At 45.4% G+C, this 19,526-nt stretch overlaps 1 protein-coding gene across 1 annotated transcript in view; it reads left to right on the top strand.

Moving 5' to 3' along the window:
- LOC119377380 (serine protease 33) overlaps positions 1-10,867 on the top strand; it is a gene marked incomplete at its 3' end in the record, with an annotated part of 46,841 nt that extends 35,974 nt beyond the window's left edge. Inside the window, exon 2 of the mRNA XM_037646875.2 lies at positions 10,653-10,867. Within this exon, the coding sequence (XP_037502803.2) occupies positions 10,653-10,867 (215 nt within the window). The remainder of the gene's footprint in view (positions 1-10,652) is intronic.
- Positions 10,868-19,526: the final 8,659 nt, after the last annotated feature.

Genomic DNA, 19,526 nt, shown 5'->3' with positions numbered 1-19,526 from the left:
TAGACGCTGCGGGCTTTCCGTCGTCCCTTGACAATTCTGTCTGCGAATCAGTTTTGCAGAGCATAAAGAAAAAGGAACCTGACCAGCAAAAAGAAAAAGATCAACGAAGACCGCAGGTGATACCATACATCCATAGATTCTCGCACAATCTTAAAAAGATTGCCGAAAGGTATGACGTCAAAGTGGTGTTTTCTGCGCCATGTAAGTTAGGCCAGATTTGCCCTATGCTCACCAAAGAAAAGAAAAAATCCTGCACGAAGAAGCATGTTCACCGTTACACCGATTGTGTGACTCACGTGGTATATAAAATACCACTCAGCTGTGGAAAGAGTACATTGGGCAGACGGGCCGATGTTTCAACATCAGAGCACGTGAGCATTTTTGAATGCAAAAAACGAATCAGGCGGACATCTGGCAGATCACTGCAACAAGTGTAAATGCACCCCGCACTTTGATCGCGCGACGTTTATAAAGCATGCAAAAACAAAAACAGAAAGAGAAATAATCGAGGCAGCTCACATTAAGAATCTGGTATCAGGTGTGTAAGTACGCCAAGTGTTTATCTAAGTGACAAGAGATGCAGGTTTTGTATGGTCCCGGATGATGCGTTTGAGTTGTTGCTAACAGGTGCGCATGCAAAAGCGGGCTTCGTGCTTTTCAATAAATCAGTTGGAAGTCAGCGCCAGTCTATGTTGTTTGTGTGTCTTCTCTTGTCTTCGTACCATTGCGCTGCACATACTCAGTATATTTCAAGACATGTACCAACTCGCCCATCAACGGATCCTTCTTGAACAAATTCTTTTCGCATTTCATGCGTAGAGATACATGCAGGTGCGTTCAGACATGTGTAGTATTTAGGATTCAACACTAGTCAACCAGCGGCGAAGCGTTTTTTTTTTTTTTTTCGTTTGGTGCTCCCACGGCGGCAACGAGCAGCGAGCGACGGAACAGCCGGCGAGCTCGCCGTACACACTTTTCCCATAGTGCTTCGCGCGCCCGCGGGGGGTTCTGGGATTGCTTAAAAAGGTCTATTGATAACAATGTAGTAAGGCACTACATATGTGTTCCTACGATACAGGCGTCGTGTCAGGTTAACTTCAATTGTGGTTCCAGTGCTGGCTCCGCTTTTACTGGCCGCTAGATCGAGGGGAGTCGCGGCTTGGGGCTACTGGCTGAAGCGCACGTAGTGTGGATTGCTCCCTGCGTCGTCCGCTAGCCACGTCATGTTTGCATGAGCGAGTATACGTCATGCACGTTCTCAAAGGGCGGTGTGTTCTGTTGTGTTAGCGTTAGCTTAACTGCTCGTGCGTATACCTAACATGGTGTACAGAAGCAAATGGGCTTGCTCGGCTGCATGCACATTGTAATAAGATGAGTGAGTGCGACTTTCGAGAGGGCTGTGTATTGGTGTCGTACTCTTCGTTCGCCAGAATCATTTCAACGTTGTTGCCGCTTTCTGGTTTAAGAGCATCCTAAAGTGCGCTTGGTATAGCCCAAACAAGAGGAGCATTAAATAGTGTGTGAAGGCAACGTTTTAGCGACTCGTTGGTAAACAAACGAGGCTCTAGGCCGTGAACTTTCGCATTGTTTTTATGTGTATAACTGCGGCACTGTAGTTCGTCGGTTATGCGATGAGCTTTAGTTGTGCTTAAGATGTCCTTTTATTCTACGGTCGTGGTGCCGCTACAGCGAAATATTTCTATCAAGTGAAGTCTGACACTTCGGTACTCAAACTGTCCCCTTAAAAAAAACAGACATTAGAATGACACGACAGTGATAAAACGGAGTTGCCGTGCGCAATTTTAAGGGGGCAAAATTTATGCAGAACCACCCGTGTGCTTAGATTTAGGTATACGCTTCGAAGAACCCTGATGTTCAAAACTAATCTCGACGGCGTGCCTTACATTTCTGTCGTATAATTTCACGCAAAGTCTCATCCTTTTTTATTTTATTATCTTGGGCGTTTGTGTAGAGTTGTTATAATTGATTGAAGGCCGCGGACATTATTTGTTTTAAAAAAAAGTCACTTATTCCATAAAATAACCGGACATTTGTTGCATCACTGTCATGCATGAATCAATCGATGAAAGCTCTGTGCTAAACTCTTACCTTTTTATTCTGTACTGGAGCAAGAACAAGTGCGTACGCGTTGAACGTCTCAGTGGCGCTAAAGCGCTGTCGATCACGTAGCATTCCTGACTAAACTTATCAATTGTCCTACATTTCATGGAGAACTGAACAATAAGAAAAAAATGCGAATTTACGCGAGCAGTGCTAATTACACAGGAATATGGGCTGGTATACAAATGAAAGAAGTAAACACTTAAGTAGTTCAGTCGTGCTACAGCAGTGCGTAGTACACATAATACAAGCTAAGCACGTACAGAGAAAACAACCAAAAGCGTCATAAAGTACGTAAGCGCAGACTGAATTATCCAGGGCGAGTATCCTTTCATCGGTAGACTGTGCTTCTCTCACTAGTAATAATAACATTGGATGTTCTTCGTGCATCGATTCAACAATGAACTTATATATTCACTCTTAAAAAAATGGAGTGACTCTCTCCTTCAAGGGAGAAACGGCGATGTCCCCAATGTTCGTCTTCAAATGGAGAAACCGTTCCTCCCTCGTCAAAATCAAGATGACTGACGCCAAGCCAGTGAAGCGAGCAATAGATTTAGGCCTAGCGAGTGCATCGATTCTCGACTGATAAAGAGTATGCGGCACTGGTAATCACAAAAACAGTCCCGCTGAGCTTCATATCGAACGATATGACAATAAAATCAAGCAGACAAACCTGTGGTGATGAAAACCTCGCGAAACGGAACGACGGAACGTACGTTTCGCTCGGCCAGCGAGACGGCGTTCACTTTAAGAGACGGATACTGCAAAGGGGCTCTCACCCGGAGACTGTACGTTAGGCTTGCTGTCTTTATTTGTCCAAGCATCACACGGTGTAGCGACGTTATACACGCGTTTACGGGGCAATAGGCCCCGACAAGTGCCTCCAAAATGTACATTCTGTAGCACCAAAACAATCCTGGCGCAGCAGAGCTAAGTTTCGATAGATAGATGTTCAAACAATTATAAGTAGGTGGAGCTGTGAAAGCGCCACAGCCGTGAAATAGGTTGTAGCTGGCGCCATCTAGAGTGATTCAACGATACTAAAAAAAATAAAGGTGTTTCTGACTGCGGCGTCATACCTTGATACTATGCTATACATTTCAGCGAGGAGGTGGGCCCATTCATGGATAACTGATGGACATCGGAAGGTTGATACACATTTTATTATTACGCACACGTTCACGAACAGCCACATAGTCACACACTCACTAAATTCAATAAACAGCTCATTCATAGTATACAACCTATAACAAGAAAAATTCACTACAGACGCGTACGTACAGAGGTGTTTACACATACCCCTCTATGAGGCGCAGGCCGTTATATAGTCATGAATTACAGTGGACCATGGTGGCACAAGCGATGCGTTTTTCTTGAACTATTTACCATTTCTAGGCTGAAACCCAATATACGTAGACATTATTAAATTGTAGCTATGGCTTAGCCAAGCGCACCAGTTAATCTAAAGCCGCATAATAATGAACGATATAATTACAGAGTTGATTAAGTTAATGCGAAAACGACTATATCGAGAACCGTTCATACCATTTCCACGCCATTTTGAAGTAGCGTCATCTTTCGATAGCGGCCACAGATAGAATTTCCCTCTCTGATTTCTTTGTTTCTTACAGTTACTGTGGGAGGGCGCAACATTCATTTCAGATTTAGGGTGCCTTGATGCCCGCGCGCTCCGCTGAGGGTGAGGACAGGCGCGTCGTCTGCTACAACGGCCGCCATTGCGAATCCCGCCGCAGCTCGGCAGCATGCGAAACGCGCTACACAAAGCGCTTGCGCTGCACGGATACGTCCGGAAATAAGTGCACGCTAGTGAGTTTTCTTTTTTTTTCTTTGAAGCTTGGGCAGCTTTTATTGCTGTTGTCGCCTAAATGTTTATTAAGGAAGCATGTAATTCATGTAAGCTGACGGCCTGCGCATGTGTTATGCGCTAGAGGTAGACGTAGACTCTCTTACGTTGAAAACGAATCCTCTTCCTTACGCCGGAAGCGACAATGTCTAAAGTCTTACCTAATTTTCTCGTAAGCTCTGCATTCCAAATACACAAACAATCGCTTAAAGTATTGTATACATGTCAGCACCAGCAGTATATGTATGAACACACACAATTTAGTGTTGCGAAGCTACCTAAGCGCGATTAAGGTGGCTCATTTTGCTAAGTGTGCAAACAATTTCCTCGTTATTATAAATGGCATCATACATATTGTACACAGAATAAAGGGCGAGGGGCAGTATGGTGCAAATATCCTGCTAAAATGAAACGAAAGCTTCTTTATCATTATTATTGCTGACATTTCTGGCTCCCAATTGTAGCCGCTACTGTATTGGCACTCGAGTTGCACCTTGAGTCGTTATCAAAACGATGAATACGTTGTTTTTAGAATGCCGTAAAACTTTGCATGCGCGCATTATCAGTGCGTTTTTCCGTCTTCTTGTATGTGCAGTTTCTTTTTCTGTATCTGCGGGTTTTCTCGCATGCCCAATTGCACGCACATATTTTGAGTGTTTCCAATACTGTTTTACACTTCGTGCGGCAGGTGGACGGCGCCGTTTATTTGTGTCTTTTATTAATATCTGGGGTTTTACTTGCCAGAACCCTGATATGATTATGAGGCGCGCCGTAGTGCAGGGCTCCATGAATTTTGACTATCTGGCGTTCTTTAATCTGCACTGACATCGCACAGTACACGGGCCTCTGGCATTTCGCCTCCACCTAAATGCGACCGCCGCCGGGATCGAACCCGTAACTTTCGGGTCAGCAGCCGAGCTCCGTCACCACTATGCTACCGTGGCGGACGTATTTTTTAAGGCGAAAGCCTTACATGCTCATCAAACGCGAAATTTGACCGTCGGCGTCCCGCGCCTACGGCGTCAGCGTACCACGACGTCGGGGACGAGGGATGCAAGAAATCATCGTCACGTGATGACGTCACCATATGACGTCATCATGTGGCTTCACAAATTTTGGCGTGACGTCATATGATGGCGTTATCACATGCATCGTAGCTTGGTCAAAGTGGGCAGATCACGGAGGCAGTGCAAAACCAAGTGAGGTGCCTCCGATCTTGCAGGCAATGCAAAACCGCGCTTGTGCGCAAAAAACTGAGAAGCAGAAGATAGCTTTCGCTTTCGAGCAGTATTAATCGAACGCATAAGGGAGCCTGTGAGTTTTATTTCATTAACTGGTTTTCCTGACGTACTCATTGTACAACTTGACTTTGTTTCTTGGTATTTTTTACTGACATAGCGTGTCTACTGTGCGCAATGCTTCCCGTCTTTTCTGTTTTCATGCGTCTTTGTATAGACGCTTCGCGAGAAACTGTTTGTATGCGCGTTCCTATATGAGCTTCAGGGCTTACATTATTAATATATAATTATGCTTGCTCAAAGAAATAAAATACTAAATGTGTGTGTGTGTGTGTGTGGTGTGGGTGTGTGTGTGGGTGTGTGTGTGTGGGTGTGTGTGTGTGTGTTGTGTGTGGTGTGTGTGTGTGTGTGTGTGGTGTGGTGTGTGTGTGTGTGTGTGTGAGTGTGCGTTAATATCCAGTGTACAGGCCATTTATTGTGCGCATTAATGCTGCGCTGACAGAAGCAATTACACAAATCAAAAGCAAATTACACAATAAAACACAACTGCCACTAGTCAATTCACAGTGATCGTAAATGATTAAAAAAACAGGAACGGGGTAAATATTTAAGACAGCCAGGACGAAAATGTAACCTTGAAACAGATATAGGGAAGGAAAAAACATTACCTGCACACATACATACATGGGCATCAGACCAACACAGAAGGCGTACTTAAAACACGGAAAGGATATAAAAAATAAGACCCCGCCGTGGTTTCAGTTATGATGCTTAACTGGGACCCAACGGTTGCGGGATGGAATCCCGGCCGCAGCGGCCCCCATTTCCATGGATGTGAAATGACCAGAGGTCCCGCGTACTTAGATTTAGGTGTACGTTAAAAGAACAACAGATGATCAAAATTTCGGGAACCTTCCACTATATACGGCGCCTCTCATAATCACATCGGGGTTATTGGGACGTAAATTCTCGCAAATAATATTATTAGAAAAAAAAGGATCTGATCTGCAGACAAACACGCATATTATATTCCATGATACATTTCAAATCACAAAAATAGCGAAAGCAAAAATCAAAGGCAGATACAGGACCAACCAAGTGCAGTAAAGAATGTTTACGAAGAAAAATGCAGGATTCATGCACACGTGAACCAAAGCATTTCAAGCATGTAGCTGATATCAGTGTGTCCATTTATTACGCAAGGTTAACACCGGCAGAAGTTATCCCTGCATGTGCATTCGAAATACCGGCCGGAAGCTTACACTGCAAGTGCATAATGAGTTCTTCGGATGCCACTTGTCACGTTTGATTTTTACTGTCTAAAGAAACCTCGTATCTTCTAAAACGATACAGCTCCCAGCGTTTCTGGAATGGTTGGTGCACTGCTGTACGCAACACCCGGCCATGGTGACGTTAGCGAGCGCATAAAACTGGAGGGAAACGAGCACCGACCTAAAAATAGCACGCGCGCCACGCACAAGTGACCGGGCGGGGGATTCAAAATGGCGGCCACGCTGCCGCCAAGGCCGAGGAGGCGGCACCTGCCCTTTCAAAAGCTGACACCACTCTAAGCGGGGGCGCGCGCATCGAGGCACTCTATTCAGATTCTGTCGCCTTCGTCGAGTCGACATCGTGAGTGGTTTGGCGTTGACATCTGTTCACATTCTATTTAAGCGTTGACCACAAGTATGACGATGAGCCGTGGATTCGTTGAACTGCTAGCCCTTGAATGACAATGCTTCCGATGCGGTAACGGCCGTCTCAGTTGTGTATACGTACGTTACAACGCGGGTCGTGCGAAGAAACAAGACGAGATGGCCTCGCACCGGACGTTCTTTCGAGAGCGCTGTCAGTGGTTCTTGGCGTCGCGGCGGCTCGATTACTTGAAACTAGCATCGCGCGAATTATGGAAAAGAACACTACCCACACTACGTGTTCTGTAATATTCCAGTAAGCTGTACCTACATTCTACTCTGCTACTGTTATGTCACGGTATTCGCCTGGCGGGTCGAATTATGCGGTCATTCTGCGACAGCTGTGTAGTTGCCGTTGTGGAGGTGGTTAGTCTTGCGCTGGATTTGGAATACGGTACTCCTTTCACAAAGGTGAGTGAGAATGTTAGTGATTACCTACTGTGCACAGCTGTCATTAGAAGTGCATTTTGTGTTGAGTTTCGCACGCCAAACCAAACTCCTGAGAACGAGAGATACATGCTGCACGCGTGCATAAGTCCGTCCTAATTCTCAGTTATGGCATGCGTAATCCAAAACGCATGTGATTGAGAATTTTGGCTTAACTGACAGAAGTGAATGACTTATTTTTAATATATGTGCAATTATGATGCAGTTTAACGTTAAAATGTGGCCTCGGCGGCCGCATATCGGTGGGGGCGAAAGGCAAGAACATGCATGTACTTATGTTACGTTAAAGAACTCAGTTATTCCGTAGTCCTACTCTACGGCGTGCCTTATAATCATATGGTGGTTTTGACACGTAAAACTCTAGCAATTGTATATTATCGTACTTTCACGCATGCACTGTCCAGTGGTATCACGTTTGCTAAAATGTTAAAAAAATTAACTTTCATGCTTCTTTATATTGCTTGTTGTATTGATAAATGCTATAAGTGTTGTGCAAAACTAAAAATGCGTCCTCTTGCCAAGTATGTTAACGCCAAAAAAAATCGAATTAGTGGTGTACAGTCTGAGGTGTTCATTAAAACACAACTGTTTTGTGAAGCGGGACTTACTGTATTTATGGCAAGCAGATCGTGCGATAACGTATACAAACAACACGAGACAAACGAAAGCATGCGGCGCATCGCGCACACGCCGAGCGATTAAAAAAAGAAAGAAAAAACCCCGCCACACACGTTACTCAGCACAGAGACGAGAAACAATGAACGTGTATTGCTCGCATCAATCATAGGTACAAGTAATTGCACGCGACTGGCCGAGGTCGGGTAGCACTGGATGGTCTGAGGCTGCGAGTGAGCGCGAAAAGGCGGCCGCTCTCCGCAGCACGGAATCGCGACGTAACTCCGCGTGCGCATGCGCGCGCGCGGGGCAAGTCCACGTGGTTGAGGAGAAAAGTTTCTCCATTGGCGCTCGCCGCAAGAGGGCGCGACGAGCAAAGCGTCCGCGAGGGAGAAAGTCGCTGCTTCGAAGGAGAAACGGAGCCCGTTGCCCCGTTCTCGCTGCCTTTTTTCTTAAAGTGGTACTAAGCTGCAATCAACGCAATTTATTCGCCGAGAATCGCCTCAAACCGCTCACAACGAAGCGCCACTGGGTGGATTTGTATACGCGCCGCCGACGGCCTCTCCACACTAACGCGGCGACGCTGCTGCCACCTATAAGTCGATCTCGCGGCCAATAGCAGTCTAATTAACGTTATAGTTGTATTCCTGTGATACACCCAGTTATATTCAAGGGTTACTCGATCCCGCAGGAATATGCTAGCGAACGTTACGTATGATATTCACATCATCTCGCCGTAAAGTGCACTTTGTTTCGATAATGCTGACGTATGTGCTCTAACGTAAGTGCTGACGTTACGTCAGCATGAATTACCCTCTAAACGCCAGTGTTGTCGACGTGCCTGGTAAGCTCACGACGTGCACGCAGCTACTCCACTTAAAAACACGTCGATCCACCTGGTAGCGCTTGGCTGAAAGCCACAAAATGCCGCTTAGAACTACTCGCTGACTTCTTCGCATGAAACTGATTCCCACAAGGTGTGGGAACTGCCGGTATTTTTTTTTAGTTTATGGCGGAACTAACACAAGCACCAGCGATAACGCGGAACGTTCGATCATGCATGCATAAAAGCCGACATGTTTCACCGGCGATCAGGTCATCGACGACCGTCCTCACTGCTACCATTGGTACTGCGGATATTACTCTTGCTTTGAGTGATGAAAAATTCGTGAACACTGGGAGTCGCTGGAGCCAATGTTCCGACACGCGGACTTGTCTCCTTCAAGGCTGCAACTGCAGCCTTGAAGAACACAAGTCCGCTTGTCAAAACGTCCGCTCAATCGACGTCCCGTGTGCAAGAAATTTTGATCTCTTCCATCTTCCCCTGAACTTGTGGCTTTTTTGGATTTGTACTTTGAGTGTCCCTATACCTTAGTTCGCCCAGAAACAGCTCAAGCATTACCATTTAACTGTTGGTTGGGCCTTCAAGGCCCAACCGCATGCACGCGATTTTCGAGCGACGGCGACGAGCGACAGCGACGAGCGACAGAATTTGCTGTCGCGGAGGGCCATCCATCGCCGTCGCTTGTCGCGCCGCGGGTTTCTGAAAAGCCAGAAAGAATCGCTTGTCGCTTCGAAGTGAGCATGACGATATCCGGCAACATGGCAGCATCTCTGGCCCTCGCTTCGGTTGCAATTTGCTCGTGATTCTTCCATTCGGCGCGTACTTCAAGGAATGCAAGTTATAGACTACCTTCTGCAAGTTATAGACTACCTGCCTCGCTCTCCGCGTGAGAGCCCCATCTCACGCGGAGACCGAGGCAGCGGCCGTATTTTGTCAATTTTGTTCGACGGTTCGTTTTGATGTTCGGTGGTAGCTTGCTGCATTGGTGGTAGCTTGCTGCAATGTCAACATCGTCGTCGTGTGAGGTAGCCCTTCTCCTTGCGAAGCAATGATGTGAGGCGCTGCGCTTTTCTTAAACGTTCCATGACAGCAAGAGGAAATGTCGAGATGCGCATCGTGGACCAACCCTAACATAACGCAGTGTGCAAAGTGCGACGTAGTAGCGTAGGCAGCCTACGCTTCCCGTGCGCCCCGTTGATATCCATGGAGATCACAGCAGATACTACTGTCGCGGTTAACATAAGATTGCGAAAAAAGAAAGTCACGAAACGCTTTTATGGCTTCCTTATCTCAACAAGACAATAATAAATTTAGCATGTTCTCATTCATCTACTTTGTAATTCTTTTTCGCAATTTACCTGCGTGCACGCAATAGTTTTCAATCGAGCAACCGTGACACTTTGTCGCGAACATGTGGGTGCTCCCGTCTCGACGCGACAGCGCGACGGAGCCCGTTTGTCGCTGTCGCCTCAAAGGCGCGTGCATGCGGTTGGTCCTTTAATCATCACTTACAATCTTGCTTCGAAACCTGCTTGAATTTACGACACTTACGCGTAGCTGATTGAGAAGTGACTGAGGACGTTTCTTTTACCATTTGGGGGGGAGGGGGGGGGGCTAAGAATACCCGAAGCTGGTCATGGAGCACAATTACAGGTTTCTGGGCAGCTGACCAATTGAACAGCATATAAAAAATAACAGCTTACAAAACACTGTCACAGATTTACCTGGTTCTGCTAGAAAATGCCATAGTATACATTCCTTCCCAAGTCATCATAAACACGTATAAGATGTAATCGTAATTTCTAAAGCAATTGTACTGTTCGCAGGCGAGAAGACGAGCGGCTACAGGCTCGTCTCGGGTCTGCGCGGAAGGCGTCACCTTTGGACGTGCGCCTGTCGGGTCCAGCGACGCTCTCAGCCGATGGGACACTGGCCCTGGTGATGCTCGAAGAGGCCCTAACGCTCTCCAGTGCCGTGCGGCCAGCCTGTTGGTTGCCGGCGGGGGCGTCCAGCGACGTTTGCGCCACTCTTGCCTACCAAGGTACGACGGATAACACCACCTGCCTTTAGGTTGCTAAGCCGTTCGCTTGCATCACCACCGTGCTAGCACGCACGTGTCCTTTCGGACTTGGAAAATACCACACAGTGCGGCAGTAACGGTGTGTGAACAAAGGCTTACCGCTATGCCAACGAGTACAGGCGCACGCTGAGCTGAGCTAACCGACTAGTCGTTCACTGAGAAAGAGAAGTGGAAGGTGCCAAATCAGACTCTGTGCATGCATCTGATCAGCTACCGCAGCATGCGTAAAAGCGCTCACCAGAAGAGAGCTCGAATAGAGAAGCCCAATCAGATCAGGTCGGACGGTCTGTGACGTGTGCTCGTGCGATGACTCGACGCCGCGAAAGAGTCAGCACGCTTGCGTAGCACGCAACGCCATGCCTGTCAGGGGTGACGGATTGACGTAGCCAAGGTGAGGAGGTTCACAAAATAATTTCTCGCTACGCCCCTGCCAGACATCAAACTTGTTACCACGTGCAAACTGAGATAAGGCGCGGGAAGGTACCTCGATGTTCACATTCAGCCCTACCGAGGTCACTTTACAAAGGATGGAGGCTGAATTCAAGGCTGACTGTGCTCGAGGGATAATATAATGGGACCGTGTATAAGAGGGCGGCGCTGTTTTCGTCAAGTCGTGGGCTTGCAGAGGCGAAAACATTACTTCCATTAACTTGAGGCCAGGTCTTGCATAAACGCCGCATTGTACGTGTGACCCTGGATAAACGAGTCACGGCCACACAATCCGTCGTGCACCAAGAGCAGCCAGCTAGGAGTGTGGGAGGCGGAATCGTGGCCACAAGGGACGCGTTTCTGATTTGTGTGCAACAACCCACCATCCCAATGCACTGAGTTGCCGCAGTGCCGTATAGAGTAGTTCTGCAGCGTGGAGAGTTGTGCGCGTTGGTACGAGTTCATTCTGGTCGAATTGTGCAGTGGGACGAGCCACGAAGAGAAAGGCAAGACAAACGACTAACAACTGAGTTTATAGAACGACGAAGCCAGCCTTTTGAACAGCCTCAGCCCATATGACACGTCCCCCTAGGGGCTAACACAGGAACCGCTAAAAGCCGTGAAAATAAGCACGTTAAGGAGTTATCAATGAAACAGCTGAAGAGCTATAATAAAGACACATGACAGGCTATAAAGCCATGACAAACAACATGAAAAAACACGCGGTGCATGAGAACGATTGTGCGCACGTGGAAACAACCACGTAGACAGAGGTGGTTACGTGCACGTGGAGCCGAGATATGCATACTCTGTGTCAGTAAGAATAATCGACGGGTGGCTGATGCATCCCTCGCCCTGCCTCTTGATATGAACGCCTCGATAATTTCGCGGTCTATCAACTCCCTTTCTTTCGACAGAACTGTCGCGTCTTGGAAAAGTGCCTCGCATCCGCACTGCCGGCAGTGCGCTGGTAAATGCAAAGCTGGAGCGTTAGACTTCTTGGCAACTCCTTAACGTACTTATTTTCATGGCTTTTATCGGTTCCTGTGTTACTCCTAGGGGGACGTGTCATATGGGCTGAGGCTGTTAAAAAGGCTGGTTTCATCATTCAATAAACTCAGTTCTTAGTTTGCGCTGGTTTGTCTTGCCTTTCTCTTCGTGTCTTGTCCCAACGAAAGTGGGTCTCTTCGTGTACCTCCCATAGGGACGCGAAATTCAAACGTTCCGCCGACGTTAGCGCCGAGAGCGCCAAGAGCCCGATTGAGTACGGCTCTTGCGGAAGGCCGCTGGGCAATGGCGGCGATGACGGAGCGATTACGTTGCTTGCGTCGTCGGGGCAACAACAGCCGCTCGCTTCTCGCCCCCTCCCACTTCACGCGCCTGTTCTTTCTTTCTTTTTTCGCGTGCACTCGCGCGTGCTGTGCTTGGCAACGCATTCGTGTTTGTCCGCAGCCAGCATGTGCTAGAGCATAAAGGATGAATCCACCCACAACATTTCTGTAACCTTTTTTTTATTGCTGTGTTTCCTAAACTCAAGATTTGCATGTAATGGGGCACAAGTTCAGGAGAAGAACAGATGGGAAGAATTCACAGCGTGTGCGTGACTAAACAACACAAAAGTTCATTGTAAAGTTTAGAAATTAGAAATTAAAAAATTGAACACATTAAATTGTGTAGGCCATTTGACATGTACACATATAAGGAGTACGATTTTCATTTGGTGCAATACCGACCAAAGTGCAGAGGAGCCTCTGATTAGAGATAATCATGAAGTTTAAAGAAATGTCAGTGCATGGCAAAAGCATAAACAAGCGCAAAATGCCTAAATGTGAAATTATAATGCAATGATCTACTTACTAGCCGTTGTACAGATACGAAACACAAAACAACCAGTTACATGTTTGCTTAGATGTTGCACAAATATACATGGAATGCTGGACACCTTCACTACATAAACAAAATGAAAAAGATCAGATTTAACAGAGTAAGTAGCACATTGCACTAAAAACAGCAATACGCATTATATGGTACTTGAGCAGTACTTGAGAGTTAGTTGGTGGCAACAGGATGCAGGCGATGGTCAGTTTATGCAGCAGCACATAACGTTCGAAGAAAAGCGTATCACTCAACGACCAGGTGAAATAATTTTTTAAAATGCGAATCATTTCTTAGCGAACTTCTGCGACTTTGAGCGTATCTATCTATCTATCTAGCCGCCTACGACTTTGTGCTCTCCTGGCCGTTTCGTTAATCGGATGTATACCAAAATTGGTGTGTCATAACATGGCCTTATAACGAACATAAATGACAGGTCATATGAAAAACATGACACGCATGTCATGAACAGCATGATTTACATTCCACGGCCTTTGGGCTCCCTGGCCGTTCCGTTAATCGGATGTATACCAAAATTGGTGCGTCATAACATGGCCTTATCACGAAAATAAATGACAGGTCATATCATGAAAATCATGACAGGCATGTCATAAACAGCATGATTTACATTCCACGGCCTTTGGGCTCTTGCGGCCGTTCCGTTAATTTCATATATCCCAAAATTGGTACGGCGTGACAAGAGTTCATGACGAACATAATGACAGGTCCTAACATGCAAATCATGACGCGCATGTCATGTGCGGCATGATTTACATGACATGGTCTCGGGGCGCTCGCGGCCATTTAAATGAAGGGATACATGCGAAAACTGGTATGACGAGACATTTCTGTATGACGAACATAACTGACACGTGGTAACATGAAAATCATGATATGCATGTCATGTATGACATGATTTACATGCCACGCTCATGGCGCACTCGCGGCCGTTTCGCTAGATTGATATACACCAAAATTGGTATTGCGCGATGTGACTTTATGAAGAACATGAATAACAGGTGGTAGCACGAAAATCATGACATCCATGACATGTATGTTATGATTTACATGCCACGCTCATGGTGCATTCGCGTCCGTTTCGCTTGCGTGATATACACCAAAATTTGTGGTACGTGACACGACAGTATGACGAACGTAAGTGAGACGTGGTAGCATGAAAATCATGACATGCAAGTCATGTACGACCTGATTTAAATGCCACGCTCATGATGCGCTAGCGGCAGTTTCAGTAGATTGATATACACCAAAATTGGTATTGCGCGATGTGACTGTACGAAGAACATGAATGACAGTTGGTAAGATGAAAACCATGACATGCATGCCATGTATGTCATGATTTACATGCCACGCTCATGATGCATTCGCGGCCGCTTCGCTAGCTTGATCTATACCAAAATTGGTATTGCGCGCAGCGACTGTATGACGAACGTAAATGAGACGTGGTAACATGAAAATCATGACATGCATGACATGTACGACATGATTTACATGCCATGCTTATGGCGCACTCGTGGCCGTTTCGCTTGCTGGATATACACCAAAATTGGTATTGCGCGACGCGACTGCATGACGAACGTAAATGAGAGGTGGTAACATGGGAATCATGACATTCAGGTTATGTATGTCATGATTTACATGCCGCGCTCATTGCGCATTCCCGGCCGTTTCGCTAGCTTGGTATGCACCAAAATTGGTATTGCGCGACGCCACTGTATGACGAACGTAAATGAAAGGTGGTAACATGATAATCATGACATGCATGAAATGTACGTCATGATTTACATGCCATGCTCATGGCGCACTCGTGGCCGTTTCGCTAGATTTATATGCACCAAAATTGGTATTGCGCGATGTGACTGTATGAAGAACATGAATAACAGGTGGTAACATGAAAACTATGACATGCATGCCATGTATGTCATGACTTACATGCCACGCTCATGGTGCATTCGCGGCTGTTTCGATAGCTTGATATACACCAAAACTGGTATTGCGCGATGTGACTCTATGATGAACATTAGTGACGGGTGGTAACACGAAAAACCATAATATTCATGTCAAGTATGGCATGATTTACATGCTCTACTCATGGTGCACTCGCGGCCATTTTGCTCCTTTTATATACACCAAAATTGGTATTGCGCGATGTGACTGTATGACGAACATAAATGAGAGGTCTTAACATGCGAATCATGTTGTGCATGTCATGTACGGTATGATTTACAGGCCACTGTCATGGTGCGCTTCCGGCCGTTTTGTTAACGTGATATATACCAAAATTGGTAAGCATGGCACGAGTGCGTGATGAACATAAACGACAGGTCATGCATTTATATACCAAAATATGCGTTTCATTGGCATGGTGCACACTAGATTTTGCATGCATGCGTACATGGCAAACATGCGATATATGGTGGACTAGATGCCATGGCGTGAATGATTTCATTTGGCTCAAAGACAAACAAGGCGATGTACGCAGCTCTTTGCTGGCTGCTTCGCATTACATCGATTCCCACAGTGCGTGGGATCTGCCGAATTTTTTTATTTTTATTTATTCATACTGTTAACATACATGCCAAAACAGGAGTTGGTCAACTGGGCACAAGTACACGAATTTCAAAAGTCATTGCAAAAATGAAAGGAAATCTCACATATTGACACAAAGAAAGTAAAAAAAGCAACATTCAATGCACACACTGCAGCAAACTCTGCAGAACACAGGTGAGCAAGTGAGTACATTTTCGTAGCTCAGTTGAACATTTGAAACCAGCATCGAAAAAAAGAAAGAAAAAAAAGAGAAAAAGTACATTTAATTCAACAATGCGCCTTCGAAATCTTTAACATTGTTACACAGTACAACATCATTTCGCAACTTGTTGCATGTGTCAACAGCGGATACAATGAAATAATTCTTGAACGATTTTGTGTTATGCTTCAACGGTTTAATGTGTTTGGTGTGCTTTGTCCGCGAATGCGACGTGTCCAGAGTGAAAACTTTTATCTCTGTTTTGTAAATGCCATGGAATATCTGAAAAAAAGAATTTCATGCTGTTGATGTTCATTCTTTCGTGCAATGTAAGAATATGAGCTTTTGTTCTTAGGCTTGTTACGGACTGCGTTCTTCGGTAGGAATTAAAAATAAATCTTAAGGCTCTATTTTGAACCCGTTCACATTTAGCGATGTTATTTTGCGTATATGGTTTCCATATCGGGCATGCATATTCCAGCAACGGAAGAACTGTGGTTTTATATGCTGTAAGTTTTACTTCAGGTGTCGCGTCACCAAGCCTCTGACGAAGCAAGCTTTTTTTGCGACTTATCACATACAGAGTCTATATGGCGGTTCCAGGTCAAGCTATCTGTGACGTAAACTCCCGGGTATTTATATTCTGACACATGGCAGAGCGGTTCATCATGTATCACGTAACGGAATACGAGAGGCTTGGTTTTTCTTGTAATCGGCATAAAAACTGTTTTGCTTGGGTTCAACTCCATTTGCCATTTTTTGCACCAAGAGCCTATCATGCCGAGATGTTCATTAAGCTTTTCCTGGTCGTAGTTCGATTCTGCCTTTGAGTAGATGATTGTGTCGCCCGCATAGTGCTTAATGAAAACATCGGGCGAGAAGCCGCTGTTCATATCACTGATATACAATAAGAACAGTAGTGGACCTATGACAGAGCCCTGCGGAACTCCTGAACCTACCGAACGTCTCGTACTAATTGTGCCTTTAATGCAAACCACTTGCTCTCTGTTTGTCAAATAAGCCGTTATCCAATTTATGAGCTCATCATTCTGCAGGATCATGTTAAGTTTATGTAGCAATTTTGGGTGTGGTATTTTGTCGAACGCTTTTCTGAAATCAAGAAAAATAATGTGAACTTGCCCTCTGTCGTCTAAGACCTGTTTAATGAAATGTGTTACCTCGGTAAGAGTTGTCACAGTCGAGAAACCTCGTCTGAAACCATGTTGTTGCTCTCCCATTAGTTTGTGCTCTTCGAGAAATTCTGTTAACTGCTTAGTAAGTACATGCTCCAGTGTTTTACAGCACGTTCTTGTCAAAGACACAGGCCTGTAGTTGTTTTCGCAGTCTTTATCACCTCCTTTATGAATCGGTACGACCTTAGCACATTTCCAATCATTAGGAACGCTCCGTCACGCAAAGATTTGTTAAATATATCAGTGAGACAATAAGAGCACCATTCAACATACCTTTTTAAAAAGACATTCGGAATGCCATCTAAGCCAGTTGATTTCTTTTCATGAAGATTTAGAAGAAGGTTACAAATGCCTTCCTTAGTAACCACAATATCAGTTATTGGCGAGGCAAGACAACCTAAGCTGAATTCCGGCAATATACCATCATCGTTCGTAAAAACCGATTCGAAATAATCATTAAAAGTACAGGCTAATAAAACTATCGGTAACAGTGCCGTTTTCGTTAGTTAAATACACAACATTGGATTTTTATTTCGATAAATATCGCCAATATTTCTGCGGTGCTGTTTTAATAAACTGCGTTAAAGATTCATTCATGTATCGATTCTTTGCGTCAGCCAACTCAGCATTGAACGACAAAGAGAGCGTCGGGACGTCAGCCGATCTCAGAATTTGTTTACTATTTTTTTCGTTTTGCCCGCATGCGCCTTAAATGACGCTTCATGTGAATAATTTTTCGCGAAACCCACGGATTCATTCTCTGAACCTTTTTTTTTCGTTCAGATATATATCGTTTTATTAGTGTGTGTACCGTTTCTTTAAACCTTATCCACGCATCATCAACCGTTGAAATATCAGATACAGCAATGCGCTTAAAATCTTCATAGTCAACGTCAAATAAGTCCAGAATTGAAACATGATCAGCTCTAGAGTAATTGGGCACCAGTACAGACTTTGTGGCTCGCGCTTCATGACGCATTCCTAATAGCTGAAGAATCACCATACTGTGATCTGAAATACCCTCCATCACCTCACAAGTGTACTTTTGTTCAGCCAGCGATGGACTCAAAAATACAAGATCAAGTAGAGAGCCACCCTTTTCGTGTACACGTGTGTACCCCTGTACAACTTGAACCATATTGAGCGAGAACACCCCATCTAGTAGTGCCCGGGATGGTAATACATCAACTTGACCCGCCTTATATATACTCCACCCAGTCAATATACGGAAGATTAAAATCACCGGCCATTACAATTTTTCTTTTTGAATTCTGAAATTCGCTTTGTAAAAAGTCATTGAAAGATAGCATGTAGTCTTCCGATGAATCGGGAGTACGATACACTGCAATGAATGTGAACAAACTGCCGTATAAAGTCATGTCACATGCAATACATTCTATTTCTGGTGGGGAAGAACGTTCTGTGCACACAGTTGATCTTTTACAGAGAACCGCAACACCATCACCCCTAGATCCGCGATCTCTACGATAAGCTGCATAGTTTGGAGAAAGAAACTCGCAGTTATCAATGCATTCATCTTCAAAGGTGCGCTTAGTGAACACAAACGACACAAACGAAAAAGTACAGGACATAAGGCAACGAGCGCAAACTACCAACTGGTTTATTGTCTGAAAAAACGTAACCCCAAGAAAGAGGTGTGTCAAACGAGCATGCGCAGATGCTCATAAGAAGGCAAACGGGGCAAGGCGAAAATGAGCGGGGAGGGGGGGGGTACGGAAGAAAGGAAAAGGTGAAAAAGGAGGGTAAGGAGGGAACGCGATCCGAAGAAGCAAGATCGAATCAAAATTAGCTTGTAATTTTCGCAAAATCTACCTCAGCCGCTGTAAGGATGATAGAAGGGGCACTAACACAAGCTTCCTCGCCTTCTTCCATAATTTTCAATGTCTCTAAAATTTCTCGGACCGTTTCATCTTCGGAGCGGGCTACTACAGCTGTTCTTTCGAAGAAGGCTTTACATGAACATTTCTTGCAATGTGCCGCTAAGTTACTAGCGGCTGCTAGCTGCTGGCAAGCGTACCGATGCTCTCCTAGCCTTAGATTAAGGTATCGTCCCGCCTGTCCGACGTACGACCTACCACACGATAACGGTATCTTATACACCACCCCTTTCGTGCACTCTACGAACCTGTCTCTGTGCTTAACATCGCAAATTGGCTTTTGGGTCGTTTGACCTGTATTGACCTTTTTGCACAAGGCTTTCAGCTTTTTCGGAGCTGAAAAGATTACGTTAATATCGTGTCGCGCAGCGATTTTCTTCATTCTATGTGAAAGACTGTGTATGTATGGCAAAACGACAGGCCTCTTGCTTTTATCTATAGGTACTTTAGCTATGCTA

This window comes from Rhipicephalus sanguineus, unplaced genomic scaffold (assembly GCF_013339695.2).
Source record: "Rhipicephalus sanguineus isolate Rsan-2018 unplaced genomic scaffold, BIME_Rsan_1.4 Seq444, whole genome shotgun sequence".
Taxonomy (NCBI): Eukaryota; Metazoa; Arthropoda; class Arachnida; order Ixodida; family Ixodidae; genus Rhipicephalus; species Rhipicephalus sanguineus.
The sequence above is the reverse complement of the archived record's forward strand: the minus strand, read 5'-3'. Positions and strand labels throughout refer to the sequence as shown.